The sequence below is a fragment of the Phyllostomus hastatus genome, unplaced genomic scaffold, assembly GCF_019186645.2.
Source record: "Phyllostomus hastatus isolate PE091 unplaced genomic scaffold, TTU_PhHast_1.1 phas_contig_80, whole genome shotgun sequence".
Classification (NCBI taxonomy): Eukaryota; Metazoa; Chordata; class Mammalia; order Chiroptera; family Phyllostomidae; genus Phyllostomus; species Phyllostomus hastatus.
Window position 1 is genome coordinate 30515253 of NW_025333960.1, and position 19920 is coordinate 30535172.

A 19920-nucleotide genomic window follows, 5' to 3' on the forward strand; every position below is an offset into this window, starting at 1 on the left:
AGGTTCTTGTTTCTAGTTAAGTCTTGGGGAATTTTCTTCTTTCAGGGTCAAGCCTGTTTGCCCCGACCTGTGCACAGGCCACACTTCCTATAATGCATACCTTTCCGTCTGTGTTCTGAAGGCTCACAATCCTTCTTGGAAGATCTTGGTTTAACTGGGCAGTTCTTGAAGATACAGGTGCTTCTGGAGAGTGAGCATCTCTCTTTATGTCCCCTGCAATTCCCAGAATCCCTTTGGAAATGGAGCAGAGGCTTTCAAATGATTCCTAAGCTGAGGGGGTTGAACCCAGTCGTGGAACAAGGACTGGGGTTATTTGTGTTTGATGAGAGTCTGTGGAGAGAGCCTGGTAGTAACTCTTCCCTAAGGAAGGGTGAACAAACAGGGGAATGAAACCCTGGAAATCCAGGTTGAAGAGGCCAGATCTGACAGGGCGGAAAAGGAAGAGAGGGTGGAAGTGATGCTGGGGAAGCACCTCGCAAGGTTGCCCTTTGGGAATGGGATTTAGAAATGGAAGAGGACAGGCCCAAAGGAAGAGAGCCTGGACCTCACGTCGGCGTTGTCTCACACCAAGTGCTCCGCAAGCTGACAGTGGTCACAGGGGCATTGCGTCCATGTTGAAAAAATATTTATTCCCAAGTGGGGCAATGTTTATGGTTCAGAAACTGATCAGAGTTAGCATGGGCGGTAGTCGTGGTTCTAATATGTCTTGTCATTGACTCTCCTTCTAGTGGAATGGGACCTCGGTGGGATGGGCAGGGGGTGAGAGCTGGTAGGCTCCCTGTGTGCATGAATGCAGTGCAAAGAGACATAATGTTCAGGACAGAATCTAAAAGGAGGAAGAATTAATGGCTTCTTTGAGCCCTTAAATAGAAGAGACATTTTCTTTTTCCAGCCACAAAGAAATGATCTTAGCAGAGGTAGCAGAGCATGATGGTTAGGAGCTTGAATGCGGAGTTGGATCACCTGGGTTCAAACCCTAGCTTACTAGCTGTGTGACTTTGGGAGAATTGTTTAACCTCTCTGTGCTTCAACTCCTCTTCAGTGAAGCGGCTAATCATAGTACCTACCTCAGCAGTTCCTATGAAGATAGAAGGAGTGAACCCTGTAAAGTGCTTAGCATCAGAGTACCTGGCACAGAATTTGTTAAATAAATAGAATAAATGGGTGACTGCAGGCCTCCCAGTAGAGCCTGCTTTTCCTGTAGAGATCCTTGGGAGGCAGAGCCAAGCAAAGAAGAGCAAAGCCTGCCCCTTGTCCTTGGAGAGTGACCCGCAGAACACAAGGAGGCCTGGGCACATTTGGGCAGGTATCTGCGACCTAAATGCCTTTTAATCATCCTCATACAGCATCCCCAAAGTACAAAACTCAGTAAGGAATTCAGAGGCAATTATATCACACCTCAGGAATACTCAATTGCAGTATTCACATGGCCCCAGAGAAATAATTTCATTCCTGAGGTTTTATTTTTCCAGCTCTGTGGTTCTGGTTTTATAAACATGAGATTAAAAATTGACTAGAGACGGGCCCTCACGAGGAAGTGGCCGGTCGGGACCTGCTGTGTGTGAGCATCCTCTCCCAGAGGTCTGGGGACGGGCGGGCTGAGGCGGCGAGGGAGTCCTGGCTGCGTGCCAACGGCAGGCCTTCCAAAATGAAGGGAATGCCAACTTAACTGGACTCAGGCAGATATCTTTCTTTGTTTATATATTTTTCATCTATAACAAGTTTTGTAAAACTGCCTTTGAATTATGAGGGTAAATGATTTTGATCAGGAATTAGGAAAAAAATCACGAAACAAAGGCAAAATGCCTTTATGTTTGTAAAACCATAGCTGAGACTCAGGTGCACGTCCACAATGTCCGTCAGTAAATGAGCAAGCCGGCGCATTTCTGGAAGACGGATATTATGATCACTGCCCTGCATTTATCGAGGCACGAATACTAAAGGAGGACAAAACCATGAACTAAAGGAGGACAAAACCATATTCATTCATTCATTAGTCATCCAACTTATATTGTCTTGTGCCTGCCACATTCTAGGTTCTAGGATACAGTGGTAAACATGACCTTATGAAGCTCCCAGCCTTGTGAGACAGTGCACACATAAATATTGTAGCAAGTAAGCAGGTGTAGCTTTGGAAGAGTACTTTTGAAGGGAGCAAACAAGGCTGCATGGTAGAGAGTAACAGGGATACAAAGACATGCCCTTGAGGAGAACTTGTGCCAAGGACATGTGCAGGGACTGTCATTGCAGCATCCCTTGTAACAGCAAAGAACTGGGGAATGGCTACGTAAGTAGAACATGGGCTAGCCACGAGATGGAAAGCCACCAGCATTAAGAAATGCACGATATCAGAAGTACCAGCATGCTTGTCACATCAGTTGCTACAGTAAAAGATTGCAGGATAATATGTCTATTTTTTTTAACCTGGAAATTGATCCACCAAATTTATAACAGTGGTTACCTTCAGTAAAAGGAGACTTAGTTTTTATCAGTAATATTATACTTTTTTCCAAAGGGAGTGTGGATTCTCATAGTTAAATATTAATTTTAAAAGATTCTTTTTAAAAGAAGATAGTGGGTGGATTGAGCGTGGGCTGCAAACCAAAGTGTCGCAGGTTCGATTCCCAGTCAGGCCACATACCTGGGTTGCAGGCCACGGCCCCAGCAACCGCACATTGATGTTTCTCTCTCTCTCTCTCTTTCTCCCTCCCTTCCCTCTCTAAAAATAAATAAATAAAACCTTTAAAGAAACAAAACAAAACAAATGTGCATTAAAAAAAAAGAAAAAAAAAGAGGATAGTGGGATGGGGGTAACCCAGGAAGGCTTCTCGGGAGTCCTAAAGGATGAAGAGAGCTGCCTGGGCAGATGGAAAGCCTTGTGCAGTGGCAGAGGGAGGAGAAGGCATGATGCACCCACATGATTCACGGGTGTTTCAAGAGGCAAGGTTACAGAGTGTGGAGGGGGACGTAGAGGTGGAACACAGATGAGATGAGGTTATACAGTAAGCAGGTCAAGTCATGCAGGGTCTTGGAAGCCGTAGCATGGAGTCTGGCTGTTGTTTGGCGTGCTGTACTGGGCCGCGTGCATCTGAATGGATGCCTGTCTGCCTGGCAGGGATCAGATTGGAGGTGAAGGAGAGTGGAAATGGGAATACTTGTTCGTTGCTATTGATTTCAAACTACTGACAAACATTGGTAGCTTGGACTAGGGCAGTTATTCTCAACCCGGTGGAGTATCTAAAATAACTCAGTCCACACCCCAAAATAGCTGAATATAGTTTCTGAGGGTAGGGTCTAAGTATTCACATTTTCAAATAATGTATCACAAGGGTGAGGATTGTTAATCAGTCTGGTGGTTGCTATGGACTGTGGAGTCATGTGGGGAGTTTAAGGCATGCGTTGGAGAGTCAGCAGGACTTGTCTCTGGGTCTCCCAGGACCACCATTCTGGACCGGGCTGAGCCCCAAACTGTTTGGGACACTGTGGAAACAGTGTGAGTGTCCTGGGCAACACACGGGCCTGAGACGTGTGTCCCATTCCTTTGGTGGTGGTCTCTGTAGACAGTCCTGGCTCTTTGCTGCTTTTTCCCCCTCTTCCAATCATGTCCATTTTATAGAATTCATTCTTCATTGGCATCTACACCAGGAGGTGGTCAGTGAAGTAGAAAGCAAAAGCTACCCAAACGAGTCCATGTGGTTACTGTTGGTAAGTTGGAGCATGACTCGAGGGGTAGAAAATAGAAAGTGAGGTTGTTGGGAAGAACCCTGGCTGAAATATAAGATTTGGGGTTTATTTCTAGATGTCAATTATCTGTACTTTATTACCATATTAAGAGTTGACTGTGGTGTGTCGCAGTCTGAGGCATCCAAAAAGGCAATTAGAGTTTTAGAATCAAACCAAGTCAGGAGTTAGAAAGATATCCCTGCGCACTAAAACTCTGAAACACGGCTGGCTTCCTCACGGCAGGGCACATGTGATATCCGCTGCTTAAACACATGCATATTATGTCTCCTTCTGACCAGGAATCCTTCACTCTTTAGTGTCTTTCCCTTCCCATTTGTGAAAACATAAGACAGAACGTGTGTAAGAAGCGCCGTGATTCGAAACACTTAGAAATGAGCTTGATTGGACAACACGTTAGACAAGTGACTGAACAACTTCTAGAGACGGGAGCACCTGGCCAATGCCACACAGTCTTGTTTCTTCAGCCGTCGCAGACCAGCAGTGCTGGAGGCTCCCGTTCGAAGCTCCACTTTATTTTACGGGTGAGATGAGAGAGCCCCAGGGTCTCAGGATGGAGGAGCCACCCCAGACTCAGGGCAGGGCTGTTGTCTCCTCTGGAGGCCGCCTGGTGAGCTCCCTGCCTGGGGCTGCACGTGGCGTCCTTGCTGCTTCCTGGAGTTCCCAGAGAATTCCAGTCCGCGTTCATCCTAGTTTCTGTTCCCCTCTCTGAGACCTCTCAGGGACAGTTAAAATGATTTACTAGTATCTCTGGCTTAGCATAAAGATTTTTAAAAACATAAAATCAAAGTACATACAAAAGAAAGAAAGTAGGGAGACATCACATGGTCCTTAGCTGTCACTGGATTGATTTGTTTCCCACATGTAGAAATCTGCAAGTCGGCTACAAATTGTGCCCCCCCCCCCACATTGATGTTTATACCCACAGACTGGAATTCCATATTAAACTACTCCATGTTTTCAGCAGAAAGAATGTGCTGGATCCATTAGTATTCCATTCTAAAACAAAATAGCAAAATAACGGCTTATTTATTAGAGTTCTGTTTTGGGGTATATTTAGTATCCATGGCCTGGACTTTATACTCCTTCTAAAATTTGCGTGCTGCAGGGACAATAAATACTTTCCTGTCTAACTTTGGGTTCTCACCATGGAAACATCCGAGCAACAGCTGGGCTCTGTGAGATGTCTTTTCATTCCCTTGGCTGGCAAAACTCTTTGGAGGGAAACTTTTTCTTTGGTGGATAACAAAACTCTGTTTTCGAATGAAGTCACTGCTTCAGTTGGTCAGATATATGTCTTAACTGATTAAGATCACTAATTGGAAATTTGTAAATCCTACCTTGGACCCTTGGTAACCTACAAACATCCTTAAAGCGAACAGAAAGTGTGAGTCACTGTGAGGCCAAGTTCAAACTCCAGTTCAAGTGCCCTCTAACACACAGTGATGTCGATGAAGCCCAAAAGGGCACTTTCTCTGTCATAAATCTAACAAAATATTTCTATGAAGTGTTTTTTTCATCTCATTATGATCTGTTCTATGTGTTTTACAGAACTAAATGGAACATTTAAAATGTGTGGATCTTATCTAAACCCTAATGCAGAACTTTCTAGCTACTGGTAGTTGCTTATGTCGAGACTGATCACCTCAGGGCCACTAGGCAGGTCTGGAGTGCCGGGGGCCCTGGGCAGGTCTCCTGGGGGCCACACACGGCTTTGTCCTTTCTTCCGGCGGGCTGCGCAGATGGTATTTTCTTGTCTGTGCTGTGTGAGAGGAGGAGTGAGAAGCAGGGCTCGGGAGACTATTGCTCAGAAGGAGCAGTGCAGTGATGACAGTGTGATAAACCCAGTTTAGAGTCTGCTTCTGTTTCATGGGGTAGCCTGCGTGGTGGAAAGGATGCTGGCCTGGACATGAGCAGACCAGAATTCTCACTGGCAAGCTATGTGACCTTGTCCTCTCTGGACCTCATCTTTCCTGTGTGTGGGGAGATCTCTGAGGTCATCTCTCAGTTCTTGCCAGTCTTGCGCTTTGACCATCCATGCAAGTTTCTACATGATGAACACCGCGCTGGGTCCTCAGTGCCAAAGGACAGAAACAAGCAACAAGAACGTACTGACGTCCTGGGGTGGAGGTGGGGGGGGGTGGCCACTAGAGAAACAGAGGAGGAGGAGTCAGACCTGGCAGGGAGAAGGAGTCATGCAAGGACGGGAGCTGAAATGCCCTTGCTGTACCTTACATAGGTCAATAAACCGATGAAGACTGGGCGTGGAGTTTCGTGAGGGGAGAGTGGGATGTGAAGTTGGAGAGCTGGTTGGGGGTCACAGTGCTATGTGGGCAAGTTGGACTCGATCCTAAGGTTAGTAGATGTGTGTGAGCCAGGGAGTGCCATGCCAAATCCCATCTTGTCCTCTCCGGTCAATTTCTGTTTGGCCTTCTGAGTTTTGCTCCAACAGCGCCGTGGACGTCTTTCTCAGTTGAATTATTTCCTGGTGGGATTAGTTGTTTAGTGTCTTTCTCTCTAATGGACCTGGGAACTCCAAGGGTGGGAACCTCTTTTAACACTCTACCCAAGCAAAGAACTTGCACATAATAAATGCCTAATAAATATTTGTTAGCTAAAGGGAGAGAGGGCTCTTGCCCCATAGTTAAACCTCTTTGCTTTTAAACTTTTTTTGTTTTGTTACTCTCTATGGGAAATCTCTGCACCTTCTGCTCAACTCTGCTGTGAACCTAAATCTTCTTTAAAAAAAATCTATTTTAAAAATTCTAATTGTTCAGAATTAGATTAATGGTTCGTGATACATTGTCATCATTGGTCCTGTCTTCATTTATAGATCTTTATATAAAATTTACATATTAATATACAGAACATCAGTGAGACTTTGGCCTAGCTAAAAAACCCAGAGCATTACCCCTAAGTCTCATTTATCTGTGTACTTCCAATCTGATCTCCCATCTCTGGACCTGGGTACCCAGCATACTTAAATATTGATTATCATTAATTTGTGGGTTTATTATTTGTTTTTAGTATTATCACACATATTTGTATAACCAAACACTGTATTATACAATTTTTCCTTTTTAAACTTTATAAGAAGTATATCATATTTCTTCTTACACTTGTTTTCTTCATTTCACATCATACTTCTCACGTTCACCCATATTGTCACATGAAGCTGAAGGTCATCCATTTTCACTGCTTGGAACCTATTTCTTCTGTTTCCTGTCGGTGCACATTGGGGTTGTATCCAGGTTTTTGACAATTGTATGGTTTCTGCGAGTATTCCTAGATTCATATTTTGGTGTGTGTGCCTTCAATATTTCTAGGCAGGGTTTCTCAGCTTCGGTGCTAGTGACATTTTGGACCAACTGCTGCTTTGCTGTGGAGGGCTGTCTTTTGCCTTGTGGGACACAGCTTCCAAGTCAGCAGACTGTGCGCCTCTTGCTGTTCCGACATAAAAAGTGTGGCCTCCAGTTTGGGACTGTGTGTTGTAAAAAAGAAGACACCCGATGAGTTCAGAATAGGCCTATGTCCTAGAATAAGTCTTTATCATTCAAAACCAGCAAAATACCCCTAGAGGTATTTGAAAGTCAAGTGTCAAAGATCCCAGAATTCCTCTGCACAAATATAAACAAAGTTGTACTTTAAGAGAAAATTCAACTAGGGAAAAAGCAAAATGATCTGAACTAATTCTTTACTTTTAAATATTATCACATAAAATAACATCCTGTTTGACTAATTTCATCAGAGGATGAAACTAAGTAAAATCCAGCATAGAAAGTCCTGTACCCTTCAGAAGGATATTTCCTTCTCCACTCATCTGGGTTGTAGGACAAGGCCAGTGCTATGACCACAGGGCATCCTGGAAGTGGTCCCTCCCAGCCTGCCCTTGGTCCTGCCCCGCCACTCATGAGAGCAGAGCTATGATACATGCAAGCTATGGGAAGATTGTTGCAGGATCAGATGCTGAGCCTAAAGCGGAAACAGGTTGGGATGAAGCTCAGGATCGCTGCCTTCAAACATCTGTGGGACAACTACACGTGCAGGGAAGGGGATCAAAAAGACGAGCTTCCATAGGGGGAAGTTATAAAAGGGGAGTGTTACTGTCAAGGCTGTAGAATTGCTTTGCAGTACTGTGTCCCCTTCCTTAACCAACCAAGCAGAGTTCTGAGTAGCCACTGGTGGAGATGTTAGAGATTTTCTTAACAGGGCCTGAAAGACCGTGATGCTGATGATCGCTAACAGCTGAACCAAGCTGATTTGTTCACTGTGTGTCCCACTCTTTCAAAGCACTTTACATAGTAAGCACCATCTCCTGGGAGGTGGGCGCTGCTGGTACCTGATATGAGGTGAGGGAAGTGGGGCTCGGGGTTGCACCCTAGTAAGTGATGGAGCTGGAGTGCAGCCCAGCAGCCTGGCTCCAAGCCCCTCCTCTCCAGTGGACTTTGCTCCTGACTTTACCACCTGGGGAAGCAAGTAAAGTCAAGTCATTTTGGAGGGAGAGGCTCGGTGTTTTGTTTCAAAGAGGAGAGACCTGCTGGATGGCAGGTGGAGATCTGTGGGTTCTGAGTAGACCGAGAGTAATAACATTGGCAAATTCCAGATCAAGCTGAGGGAACATGGCCTCAGGCTGAAGGTTGTGGGCATAGTTTTTAACTGAACAGTACCTGATTACCATCGACAGTAGATTGGATAACTAAATTGTGGTATATTTATATAAGTGAATGCTATACAGCAATGAGAGTGAAATTCAAGTACATACAATGGTGTAGATGAATCTTACAATTGTAATATGAAACCAAAGAAGCTGGACACGGTATAATTCCTTTTAGATGGGGAAGAAAAACATGCAAAGCTAACCTATGCTCTTCGAAGTAGGGGCAGGAAGCAATCGGAAGGGAGGGTAAAGGGGTGCTCTTTCTGTGGATGAATCTGTTTTGTGAAGCTTCAGTGATTTGTGAACTTTTCCATGATCTTATACATCAGTAAAAAGAAAAATGACCACTGATGGTCAATGAGACAAAAAGTTAAAAATCTTGACAAGGTGAACGTGATAGATTCACAAGGACTGAAGGGAAGAGGGAGCTGGCGGGCATTCAGAACGTAGAGGATGGTCAGTATGAGGTTGCAGAAGAGATTTGGGTGTGTGGGGGCTTGTGGTCAGGGGGTAGGAAGTTTGGATGTAGGATTTCCAAGGTGGGCTAGTCCTGCATCATGGTGAGGAGGACTGATGTGTGAGGGGCTGATGTGGAAAAAGGTAAACATCACTGGAGTTCAAGTGTCTCTGTTGTTTTGTCAGGGCATTTAGAAGTGCACGTGGCCTTGGGTAGGTATCTCATGTGGACAGTGACATAGATCAGGTATTGGCAGGTTTCAGAGGCCAAAGGAGGATGATGCTTCAGTTATTAAAGTCTGTAATTGTTTCACCGCTAGGGCAAAGCCCAGGTTAAACTATCTTCAGCAAAAACGGGAATTTATCACCTTCCATTAGTAAAAGGCTAGAATGGAACCTTCAATTTTAAAACCTGGATCCAGGTTTTAAAATTGTCATGGGGACTGCTTCCCTGCCCTTCTTCAGCTCTGCCTTTCTTGGGTCGGTTTCACTCACGGGCAGCATTCCCCACCAGGCTCCAGACTCGGGATGGCCTTACAGCTGCAGCCTCTCCTGAAGGCACCAGGAGAAACCCCAGGGGTGGCATGGGTCGACTCCACCTAGACCATGAGTGCACCCTTGAAGTGGAGGTGGATCAGCCTCCCTTCCTTCCCCTGTGAATCACGTTCACTGAGAATGAAGAAGTGGCAGCAAAAACCTTGTATCCACTGTGGAGGTTAGTGCTGTATGGCCGGACCCTCAGTGGCTTCTAAACAGCAGCGGTGCAGTGAAGAGGTGAGGACCCGGCTTGCTGCAGAAGCTGGGCGTCACCCAGCATCCACTGCATGACTGTGTGTGGAGGAGGAAAACCACATGAGAGTCCTGCCCAGGGCCAGAAGCTGCTCGGAGTCCCAGCTGGGGGCAAGGCAGCGGCATGCAGCCAAACTGACAAAGAAATTTGGCCTGTGCCGGGTTGTTGTAGCTGCACCCCACATTTAAATTTCCCCATCTCAGAACTGTCTTCTTCCTTTCTCCTAACAGATTGGATGTGCTCTTTTCATTTCAGCCAGCTGGATTTCTTTTTTTGCTCCATCTTCCTGTTTGTCTGTAATGCTTATCTTGCTTCTCCATCTTGTCTTTGTGTGCATTTCTCTTTTCTTGGCCTTGTCTCAGGGATGAGGAGGAGGAGGTGGAGGAGGAAGAGGAGCAGCCAGTCACGGAGCCCAATTCAGAGGAAGAGAGAGAGGACGATGCCCCCTGTCAGGGCAAGGACAGGTACTGAGGGCTGGACCCACCCAGGCCTCCACTAAAAGCCAAAGGCTCCTTCCTAATGAATAGTTTGCAGCCACCTCTCAGCAGTCTCCTCCCTTCCTCACTGGCTCCCACTGGCACACCTTTACGGACCCTATACACATGGCCACAGAATTACTAATGCGTAGGAATCACTGAGCACGTTTTCATTAAAGAACTTGATTTTTTACTCAAACGCTGCCTTTCTAACCATGCTTTCTGGAAAACTCACCCAGTGGGTTTTCTTTGCACCGTTCCCTCCCTCACTAAGTACTTTGGTTCCTTCCGACGGACAGAAAATTTTAACCATTTCAGCCCTTCAGTGAGAGTGATTATGCGTGTTTCCTTCTTCCTACTAATTTTACCTGTGCAATATCAGCTAAACTGTGTGGGTAACTACTGTGTGAATGATGCATGTTTGTTTGTTTTTTATTCACATGGGCAAGAATACTTCTTACCCACTACAGTGTAGAAAAATTCCCCAGTATTTATTTTTATGCCCAGAACAACTAACATAGCTCCACGGCCCTTTGGAGAGTTCGCTGCTCTCTGCCCCTCTCCGAGGGGCACCCTTTTTGCCTTCAGACAGTGGGACAGACCCAGGCCCCTCGCAGACGGCTTTAAATTTCGTGGGTGTTTTCCCCAGATGATGTCTATATGAAGAGTAAAAACTGATCGTGGCTAGTTTGTGATTATTTCTGAATATGATTTTCTGATATTCAAATATAACTCTAAATTGGTTTCCTTGACTTGATTGCACATTGACACTTTTACTGTTAGTTTTTCCCACAAATAAGTAACATCAAAAGACTCTTGGAAGAATTAGGGTAAAAATCTTTCTTACCAAGCTCAAAGTCAATGTGATTCTTTGCTGCTGTGGCCTCATTCTCCAGGTCACCAGCACAAGTCAAAGCCCTCAAATAGGCTCATTTGACACACCGAGACGCCCACCACTCCCAGGGGTCAGGGATCCTCTCTGAACTGATAAACTAGTGATTGCTTCCCAGCTTGGGAAGTCACTGGGAAGAAGCCAGCAGGTGCAGAGGGTGGAAGGGAATGGCGAGGTGACAGAGAGCGAGCCATACATTTCAGAATGAGAGGGCGAGAAGGGTCAGCATTCACTAGGCTCCTTGCCCATCCTGAGAGCCCCGCTTGGGATAGTGACTTCTTAGTCAGGGGTCTCTGGGGAGGGCGAAAGTTTAATTGACAGTCCCACTTGAAGTAGAAAACTTGCCACAGGAAATTATGGAGACCCTCAATGAATATACGGGCATGGCTCCATATGTGCTGAAATGTTCACGTTCTGCCCCCCACTGCTCCCCCATACACACAGGCCCTTCAACCCTCAATGACTCACATAGTTCAGCACCTGTGGACCAGACAGAAGAATCCAGCCAGAATGGGCAGCTTTCAAAGGCATCCCTACTGACATTGTGCCACTTTTGCACACAGGTAGATGGTGGTTGTCCTGCTCTCTGCAGTGTTTTTGACTACAGTGCTGGAGGGTGTTCTTGATCAGAGACTATGTCAGGTTTCTCAGTTTTAGGAAATGAAGGTGTGCATTCTCAACAGCAGGGCTCGATCTTGACAGTACCTGTGGTACCCATTAACATCGATCTGGACATGATTGGTTCCCTGGTGTACACCCATTTGACTTTCAAGTGGTGGGAAAGATTCTGCTTACTTCGTGGGTTTGGTGTCTTCTGTCCCTGCACTCCTGCTGGCTGCTTCCTTGTGTGCCCCCACCATGCAGACCCTCCACATGCACTTGCTGTGTGTGCTCACCACGTGTGTTCACCATGTGTGCCAGGCCTGCGCCGAGCACATCAGTGTGGTCTCATCTCTCACCAGGCCGGGAAAGTGTGTGTCCCTTCCCTTATATGTAGGTGGAGCTTGGAATTTGAGGTAGGAGAGAAAACAGCTCACATCCCCTCCCCAAATGGGCATGGCTGGGAGGCGGGTTCTCTGGGAGAGGGGCCTTGGTTTTGGAAAATCCAGTTTTACATACATTCTCAGGTTATAAAGGTATGCATCAAAGTATCTAAATGGTCGGAATCCAGTCCTCTGAGGGTGGTGTGTTTTTATAACCCTCACTGTGGCAGCAGGAGGCTGGCCTGCAGGAGGCATCCAGGGCCCAAAGGTAGAGGAGGCCCTGGGGAAGTGTGAAAAGGGCCAGATGTGTTCTCCTTAGGCTGGCCCCTCCTGCCTGGCTCTTCGAATTCCTTGCTGGCATCTCTTTTCATTTTCTCTTATCAAAGATGATGGCGGGGGTAGGATTGAGTGTAGGAGGTAGGGGTGGGTGGGCTGGGGCATAGCAATGGGGGTGAAATGGGGACAACTGTAGCTAAACAACAATAAAAAAAGAAAGAAAGGACTGAAGCAGTGAGTATAGGGCTGTGGGATGTCATTTCCTCAAGGCTGGACTTTTTAGGAAGAAGATAGATATTCTGTTTGACTTAGACAAGGAAGTGAAGTTCAAATTGTGGAGCTTCCAGTGCCCACACAGCCAGTGGGGAGAAACTCAGGGGGCTGAAGGGCAGGTGCAGAACACCCTTTGGGTTTCCATTAAATCCCCTCCCAAAGGCCTTGGTATGCCCATAGGCCATGTGGGCCTTAGCTCCCAGATGGGCAAGCCCAGAGCACCAGACTATTGGGCAAGCCAAGCTTCTGGCGATGGGCTTTTATGCTGCAGGTCAGGAAGCACAGCTGGATTCCGAACTACGTGGCCATAACAGTAGTGGGTTTTACATGTTTTTTCTTCTTTCCTAACCTTTGCTCCCTCTCTCCTAAATCTCTTTTCTTCCCCTCCTTCCCTTCCCTTGCCTTCCCTTCCACTCGTCCTCCTGCTGAGCCAGCAGCGAGGCCAGCCCTGCCTCAGAGCAGAACCCCACTGGACAGGGGAGTCCAGCCCTCCTCTCTGCCTCCAGTGCCGCCTCGCAGGGGAAGCAGCTTCCAGCCAGCACTGCAGGGGGGAGCCCCTGGGGCAGCGGGTCCCCCAGACCCGCCCTGCTGCCCCACCCCTCCCCTGCCTCGGCAGCTCGGACCTCCTCCACCACACCCAGCCGCCGGAAGGCATCACCGACCATAGAAAAGCTGCCCTATGTGCCCCACAGCCCCTTCCACCTCTTCTCCTATGACTTTGAGGATTCGCCCTTATCCACCAAGGAGAAGGAAGCCGAGGCCCAGAAGGAAAACAGGTAGATCCAGCCCACAGGGAGGCCTGCGTGAGGTTAACCGGGGGAAAGCAGCACAGCCTGTTTGCTGCACCGCGCATCTCGTCTTCTGCTGTGTGTGTGGATTCCAGGGAGAGCAGGGTCCAGTCGTGGCTTCAACTAACTCCCTGACCACTAACCAAATATTTACCAGGAGTTAGGCAAGATGCACAAGGAAGTTGTCATCTGCTCAAATTAAGGGGCTCTTTGGTCATAATACAATTACTAAAAATGGATTTTAAGTGTACGGTTTTAAAAATCTGCATGGTCTGACATAATTTATATGTCTCGCACCCATCTGTCTGGCACAGGGTCTTTTCTGACCTGCAGAACTAAGCAGAGTGCTTAGCGGCCTTTCCCTGCCACATTTTGAGGGGGGTGTTCCTTTAACAGTTGCTCCGATTCCCTCCATCTGAGCGCACTTTCTGCCTCCGAGCCTTACAACTTCCGGTCTTTCTCTTCTAATAGGTGGGTGTCTTCACTTTCTTTCCCTTGTCTGTCTATAGCTTCCCGTCTTTATTCTAATGTGTGGATTTTTCCTTCAAAGATTGCTCAGAGCTTCCCACAAGATGGCAAACAATGGCAGTTTGAATCACTTCATGGACATGAATACAATGACATTATTTCCAGTGTGAACACTTCAATCATTCTGATACAAATTGGGGAGGAGGGCGGGGGAAGGAGATGTGTAAATCAACACTGCACAGGGAATTCTCAGCAGTGCTTGACTGTTGCCTGGATTAGAAACTTCTGCAGAGCCAGGAGTGGGGAACAGAGGGGTGTCTATTTTGAGCAATCAGTTATCCAAAATCAATAATTGTTACACTGATGGCCACTCCCATCTTAGAGGAAAAATAATCGCTAACATTTATGGAGCATGTATTAAGAGCTAGGCCCTTGTACTGTCCATGAAATTAGTGCTTTAAAGTATCATTTAACCCTCGGTAAGTAGGTTCTATTACTCACCCTTATTTACAGAAGAGAAAACTGAGGCAAAGCGAGGGTAGGTAAGTGGGGAGTGAGTTCCACACAGGCAGCCTGCTCCAAAGGCCAGTCCTAACCTACACCTCATGTAGGCCTCTCTCTCTGAGGCCGTCCGTCAGCCTATGTCTTGCTTGGATGCATGTACACAGTGAGTCCTGATCCCAGGCCTTGACCCTGGCTGCTCCCTGCCAGGAGTTCCTGGTCAGTAAGACTTCCTGGGGGACCCTCAGCCTGGGTGCCCAGCCCGATGGTATACCTCATTTTGAGTGAAGCCTTCCAGGACCAGGGCCTGGGGGTCAGCTCTTTCACACCACAAACCGCCCAGTCCAGTGGGCGGCAGACTAGAAGGCGGTAAATAGAAGAATGAATTTAGAACTGTGGTCATCAACTGTTTTCGTTTACCTTCAACCTAAAAGAAGTTTGAAACTTCCCTCAAAATTACAAGTAGCCTGTCTAGGGGTGTTTTTTCTTTTCCTTCCTTTCTTTCTTTCTTTTTTTTTTTTCCATAAGCTTACATAGTTGTAAAGGGTGTAATTTGTCTATTGTATATGTGCTCTAAATTTATTTTTGTCAAAACTGTGGGGCTTTGGATTTAACTGATTAAATCACGGGAAACACTTCCATATGCCTAATGGGACTGTCAGAAAATGTCTGACTTCACGTTTCAGTTCAAATGAGCCACTACACTCCCTGTGACAACCGTCTCCCTCTGGGGTCTGACCGACGGGCAGGTGGGCGAGTAGGCAGAGACGGTGCCTGAGACCCGACTCTGAGTTCGTCTCTGGGTGAACAAAGCACCGCGTTCTCCCTCCTCAGTATTTCTTAAGGAATTTGCTCCGAAGTGATGCTTTCCTATATCATTCCTTTGCCTAGCACCCTAGAGACTGTACAGCTCTAAGTGGTGCCCCACACAGATTTAGCCTGGGTAAAAATGTTCATTTTTCCCCCCAAAAGTGGAAGGCAGTTGTGGAAGGGAAAGCAGGAAAGGAGAATTGGGAGAACCTAGGATGGCCATGGGCAGATCCATTTTAAGAAAGCCGGTACGAACTTGAGGATCTGAAAATTCACGTCCTCCTGTTTCCAGAATGGCCTTGTGTACCTCCCTGAGCCTGTGAGCTGCAAGCTCTCTGCCAGTCTCTTCCAGATTTGAAGTTCTGGGATTGCTGTGGTCTTTCCCACAATTTCTGTGGATCACCTCCAACCTGGCTCCCATGCCCTCTAAGAACAGTCTCTATGTGCAAGTTAAGAGCTGTCCACTTCACTGGAACAAAACTATCTCAATGACCTCATCTTCCCCAGCAGGGTGGTGGTAGCTCATGAGAGCAATCCAGGACTTTCTGGTGATGGTCTTACAGCCTCCAATGGGGCTTTCGTGGGACCTGGGTTCCTCAAACTTGGTCTCCAGGTTTCACTATTTATAGCCCTTGGGGGATGGGAGCAATAGAAACATATGGATTGCTGAATTAAATATATGTGGAAATTGGGAAATGCAGGCACGTGTTTGTGAATGAGGATTGGCTTAGATTTAACAGAGAAAAGTTTACAATTTTTAAATATTTGACAGGAATTTGAATACTGTCTAAATATTGTTTGTTCCCATTAATTTTCTGATGGTCACTCGCTGTGGTTTTTGTGGGCCTGTCCAGCCACAGACTTGACTGATCAGTGGATAGCTACAATTAAATGGATTGTTCTAGAGACCAACCAGTTAGTCATTAACAACAACAACAACAACAACAACAACAATAATAAACAGCTGAATAGAGACTTGCATGATCCAGTATGTTTCTCTGAAACTGAGAAGCAAAACGACAAGAGTGTGTAGTATTTGAATTAATTGCTCAGCCACTGGAAAAGCCAAGGGAGGGGAAAAAAAGCACTGTGCTTGTCTTATTTTCATAGCATCATTTAAACACCATTTTGGTAGAGTACTCCTACTGCAACATCCCACCAGATGCGCACTTTTGGTCGGAAGGGAACTGATTCAACGGCATGGGATAACAAGACCAGAGTCCAGGCCGCTGTGACGCAGTGGGAAGCCTGAGGACCCGGCTCCTGCTGGCGGCCTCCTTGCCCTTCTCCCTCTTCTTTACCCCTGAGCTTTTCTTTATCCTCCTTACGTCTTCCTTCCTTTCTATGTTCTTCTCACCCTTTGCTTCCCTGCCTTCTCCATGGCCTGTGGTTTGGGCATCTCCTTGAAAAATGAAACCAACACTCAGAGAAACAGTTAACCAGTTGGATACGTAGAGTGTTGGGCTTTTCAAGAAAACAGAGAATGAACCAAGCCCCACGAAGGTGGCGTGGTCACAGAGAAGGACGATGGCATCACACTGTGTGGCCTGAGTCCCCGCCTGCTTGGCGCAGGGCCTGGTGCTGAGCACGGGCCTCATGTGTGATCCCGAACAAACAGAGAAACTGCCCGGCCCACGAGACTTAACACCACAGCTTAGACTTGGGGAAATGGAAATATCCTACTTCTCATTGTAATAATGTAATTTATTAGGAAAACTGACATTTTATCTCTGTTCCACCTTTTTAGAAATCAGTCTGTTTTGTATACTCTTTTCCTACACATAATGTTTCACTTTTAAGGATTTTTTTATACAGGTGTGATCAAACTTGGTATATATTATTACATCCTGATGTTTTAATTCAGCGCATATATATATATATATCCCGATGTTTTAATTCAGCATATATATGCTGAATTAAACATTGGGATATAATATAAACATTTTCTGTGTTATCATTTACAAAACTGGCAATGATTTCTAATGGTTGCATAATATTCCGTCCTTACATGTTAGCTGATTGGGTAGTTTACAGTTTTTCACTGTGACCTGAATAATGCTCCAGTGAGTATCTTCCTACATGACATGTTCTATATATAAATAACCAAAAAGTCATGATAACTTCCCCAAAGTAGACTTACTCTATCAAAGGATAGCTATATTTTGAGGTCACATTGCTTCCCAGAATGGTTAGTACCAATTTCTGTTGCAGGAGAATGGGCCGGAGCCACCATAGGCAGGAAGGTTTGGGGGCAGTTGTGTTGTAGTGACCCTTGAGGCCCCAGGTACCCAGACACAACAGCCCTGACTAGTGGAGGGGAAGGAGCTGGCCTGTCCTGGGGCTGAGCAGACCCAGAGGCACAGTTCCCCGAAGCTTGTTATTCATAATTCATCACCAGTGTCCACCTCTAGGCAGGGGCTCAAATAATGATTTGTTTTCTGGGAATATTCTGAGTGACCATGGCTCCATGGCTGAATAAAACTGCTAAAGGACATTTATTCTGCAAAACAAAGAAAACTCTAGAATTTTACAAATCTGGAAACTTGTCAGAGAAGCACATGATGAAAGCTATAATTTTGCTGGGGACACACTGAGTAAGCATGTGGGTACTTGCACCTCTGCACAGCAGGCTAATCCAGAAGGCCTGGGAACACTTCATTCTTGATCGCCAGCCACACCATAAGATTATATTTAATGAATTGTTCAGAAATTGATTCAGAAATATCTAGAGCAGAATTTTTAATAAGATGTTTCTTTAGCCAATCATCTGGCAGTTTCTACAAATCTTTGATGGATTTAATGCTAATTATGCCACCAGGAGAGGCAAGAAAAATCATGACTCAAATGAAAATAATTTGGATTCTAATTTATGTTAGCAAATAGCTTGACTACATTTTAAAAGACTGGAAATATGAGCATCTTATTTAAACCCTTTGTCATAAATCCTGCTGCTTAATGATTTGAGACTTTGGGAACCTTCTCTAAGGAGAAATAATCAAAACAGAGCAGTTATTGAATTTCTTTAAGTTAGCACAATCACTAATGATGTTAGCGTTTCCAGACCCATTTTTCTTGCAAAAATTAAGATAATTTGCGGGTACTTGTTTGCTGACTCGTACTCATTTCTGTCCTCCCCACTCAATCCTCTGCACTTTTTAGATACAACAACTTTGGCAACCACTCTTCTCACTCTTCGAGGCCCTCGTCTGGGTCCGCTGGGCCCACCACATCCGCGTCATCTGTCTCACCGCCCCAGGAGGCCAGGCCGGAAAGGTGGGTTTCATAAGAAGCATTCTGGTGGCTTCACGGTCCTCAAGTAAAGGGTATCCCTGTGATTACAGTACCTAAAGGAAAAGTATAGATGTAAGTGTGATCTGATGTATGTTCCATTACAGAACAAAGCCCAGAGGCAAGACTATTTTCTTTCTTTCACACTATTTAGTAAGTAAATATTTTATTAAAGGTATTTTATTATTGTCTCATCTTTCTACCCACTTTCAATAGAAAGTATAAAAATATTTTCCTCAAACATTTAAATGTGAATGTTTTGATTCACTCCTCAAAAAAGTGTTCTAGATCTAGCGTAAGCTCTGAAATTTTTCTTATACTCGAAGCTGCCTCCGAGTCCAAGAGAGGTGACTGTGCCCAAGAAGGCCAGTGACCCCGGCACTTGAGGGGAGAAGTGGATTCAGACTGGCTTGGCTGCTGCCAGGAGGGTGGGGGCAGGGGAAGCGGAGGAGGGAGTGAGGGGTCAGGTTTGTATGTGGATGTTAGATCAGTTTTCACCCATAAATGATTAATTCTATGTAAATCAGTAGGTAGCGGGCCCTTTAAGGTGTTGTGTAATTAATCCAAGACCTACCAGAAGAAAAAAGAATGACACGGGTCCATGGAAGAAATTTAACTTGGCAAGGGTGTTAGACCACCAGAAATTAACTTACTGTTACTCCTAGGAGTGAGTGATTGCCAAGGATGTGTTTACAAGAAGAAAAGGTAAGGCCTGTAATTTTAGAACAATTAAAAACAGCTACCCTTATATGGCAAGAGTGCTGAGTTAGAGAACCCTGGCTAGGGTTCCAACTCACTAGGAAGTTATTTCATCCCTGAGGGTAAAATGTCAATGATGCCAACCCTTACCTTAGAGGGTGGTTTTGATGAGCAGGTGAAGGGTGTGCTTGAAAGTGGGGCGTGAACCCCACCATGTGGGTCCAGTAGGAAGCGACAGTATATGACAATGAGTATAATATTCGGGAGCTCATAACTGATCAGCAATTAGACATAAGCACATCCCAGGGAGCATTTGCCTCAGATCCTGAATTAAAAACAAATCTGATCTGTGTTCCTCATGCTGATCCTCTCCTGTGAGTTGGAAAGTGTTTGGCCGAGTGCTGCTGGTGATGAGAGATTCGGTGAGGGTGTGCGGCAGGCAAGACCTCGCGGCCCAGGCAGAGGGCTGTCCAAAGCGGTCTGCCTGGCCACCCACCACTGTTAATTTCTAAGATGGTATATAAGGCCCATAGTGTCAAACTTGCAGGTTCCACTGCTCAGGGTGGCCCTGGCCTAGGCATATTCAGTCTCAGGTCTTGGTAATGAGGTAACAAGGTGATTACCCTGAAGACACCCTCTGTCCTTTACCCTAGGGCACCTCTTCTTGGGGTCAGTTGAGGTTGCCTGTGTTCTTGGAGACACCACTAATAAAGAAGATCCTTGTCATGTGGGATGGAGACTTTGGGGCTAAAGTGAGGAATATTAGGGTGTGACCAATAGTAACTACATCAGACATCTCACACCTGTGAGGCTGGCAGCTCC

General features: G+C 46.0%; 1 protein-coding gene across 9 annotated transcripts in view; it reads left to right on the top strand.

Annotated features, from left to right (window-relative positions):
* The window catches only part of FHOD3 (formin homology 2 domain containing 3), a 432675-nt gene that overhangs the window by 306420 nt on the left and 106335 nt on the right, over positions 1–19920 (top strand). For 3 of the 9 annotated variants that reach the window (XM_045850095.1, XM_045850098.1, XM_045850097.1), the window contains exons 11-14: positions 10007–10108; positions 12979–13320; positions 13729–13803; positions 18271–18384. The exons of 1 other annotated variant lie outside the window; for it this stretch is intronic. In XM_045850095.1, the coding sequence (XP_045706051.1) occupies positions 10007–10108; positions 12979–13320; positions 13729–13803; positions 18271–18384 (633 nt within the window). The remainder of the gene's footprint in view (positions 1–10006; positions 10109–12978; positions 13321–13728; positions 13804–18270; positions 18385–19920) is intronic. 5 more of the 9 variants (XM_045850100.1, XM_045850101.1, XM_045850102.1 and 2 more) reach the window with 3 other exon arrangements.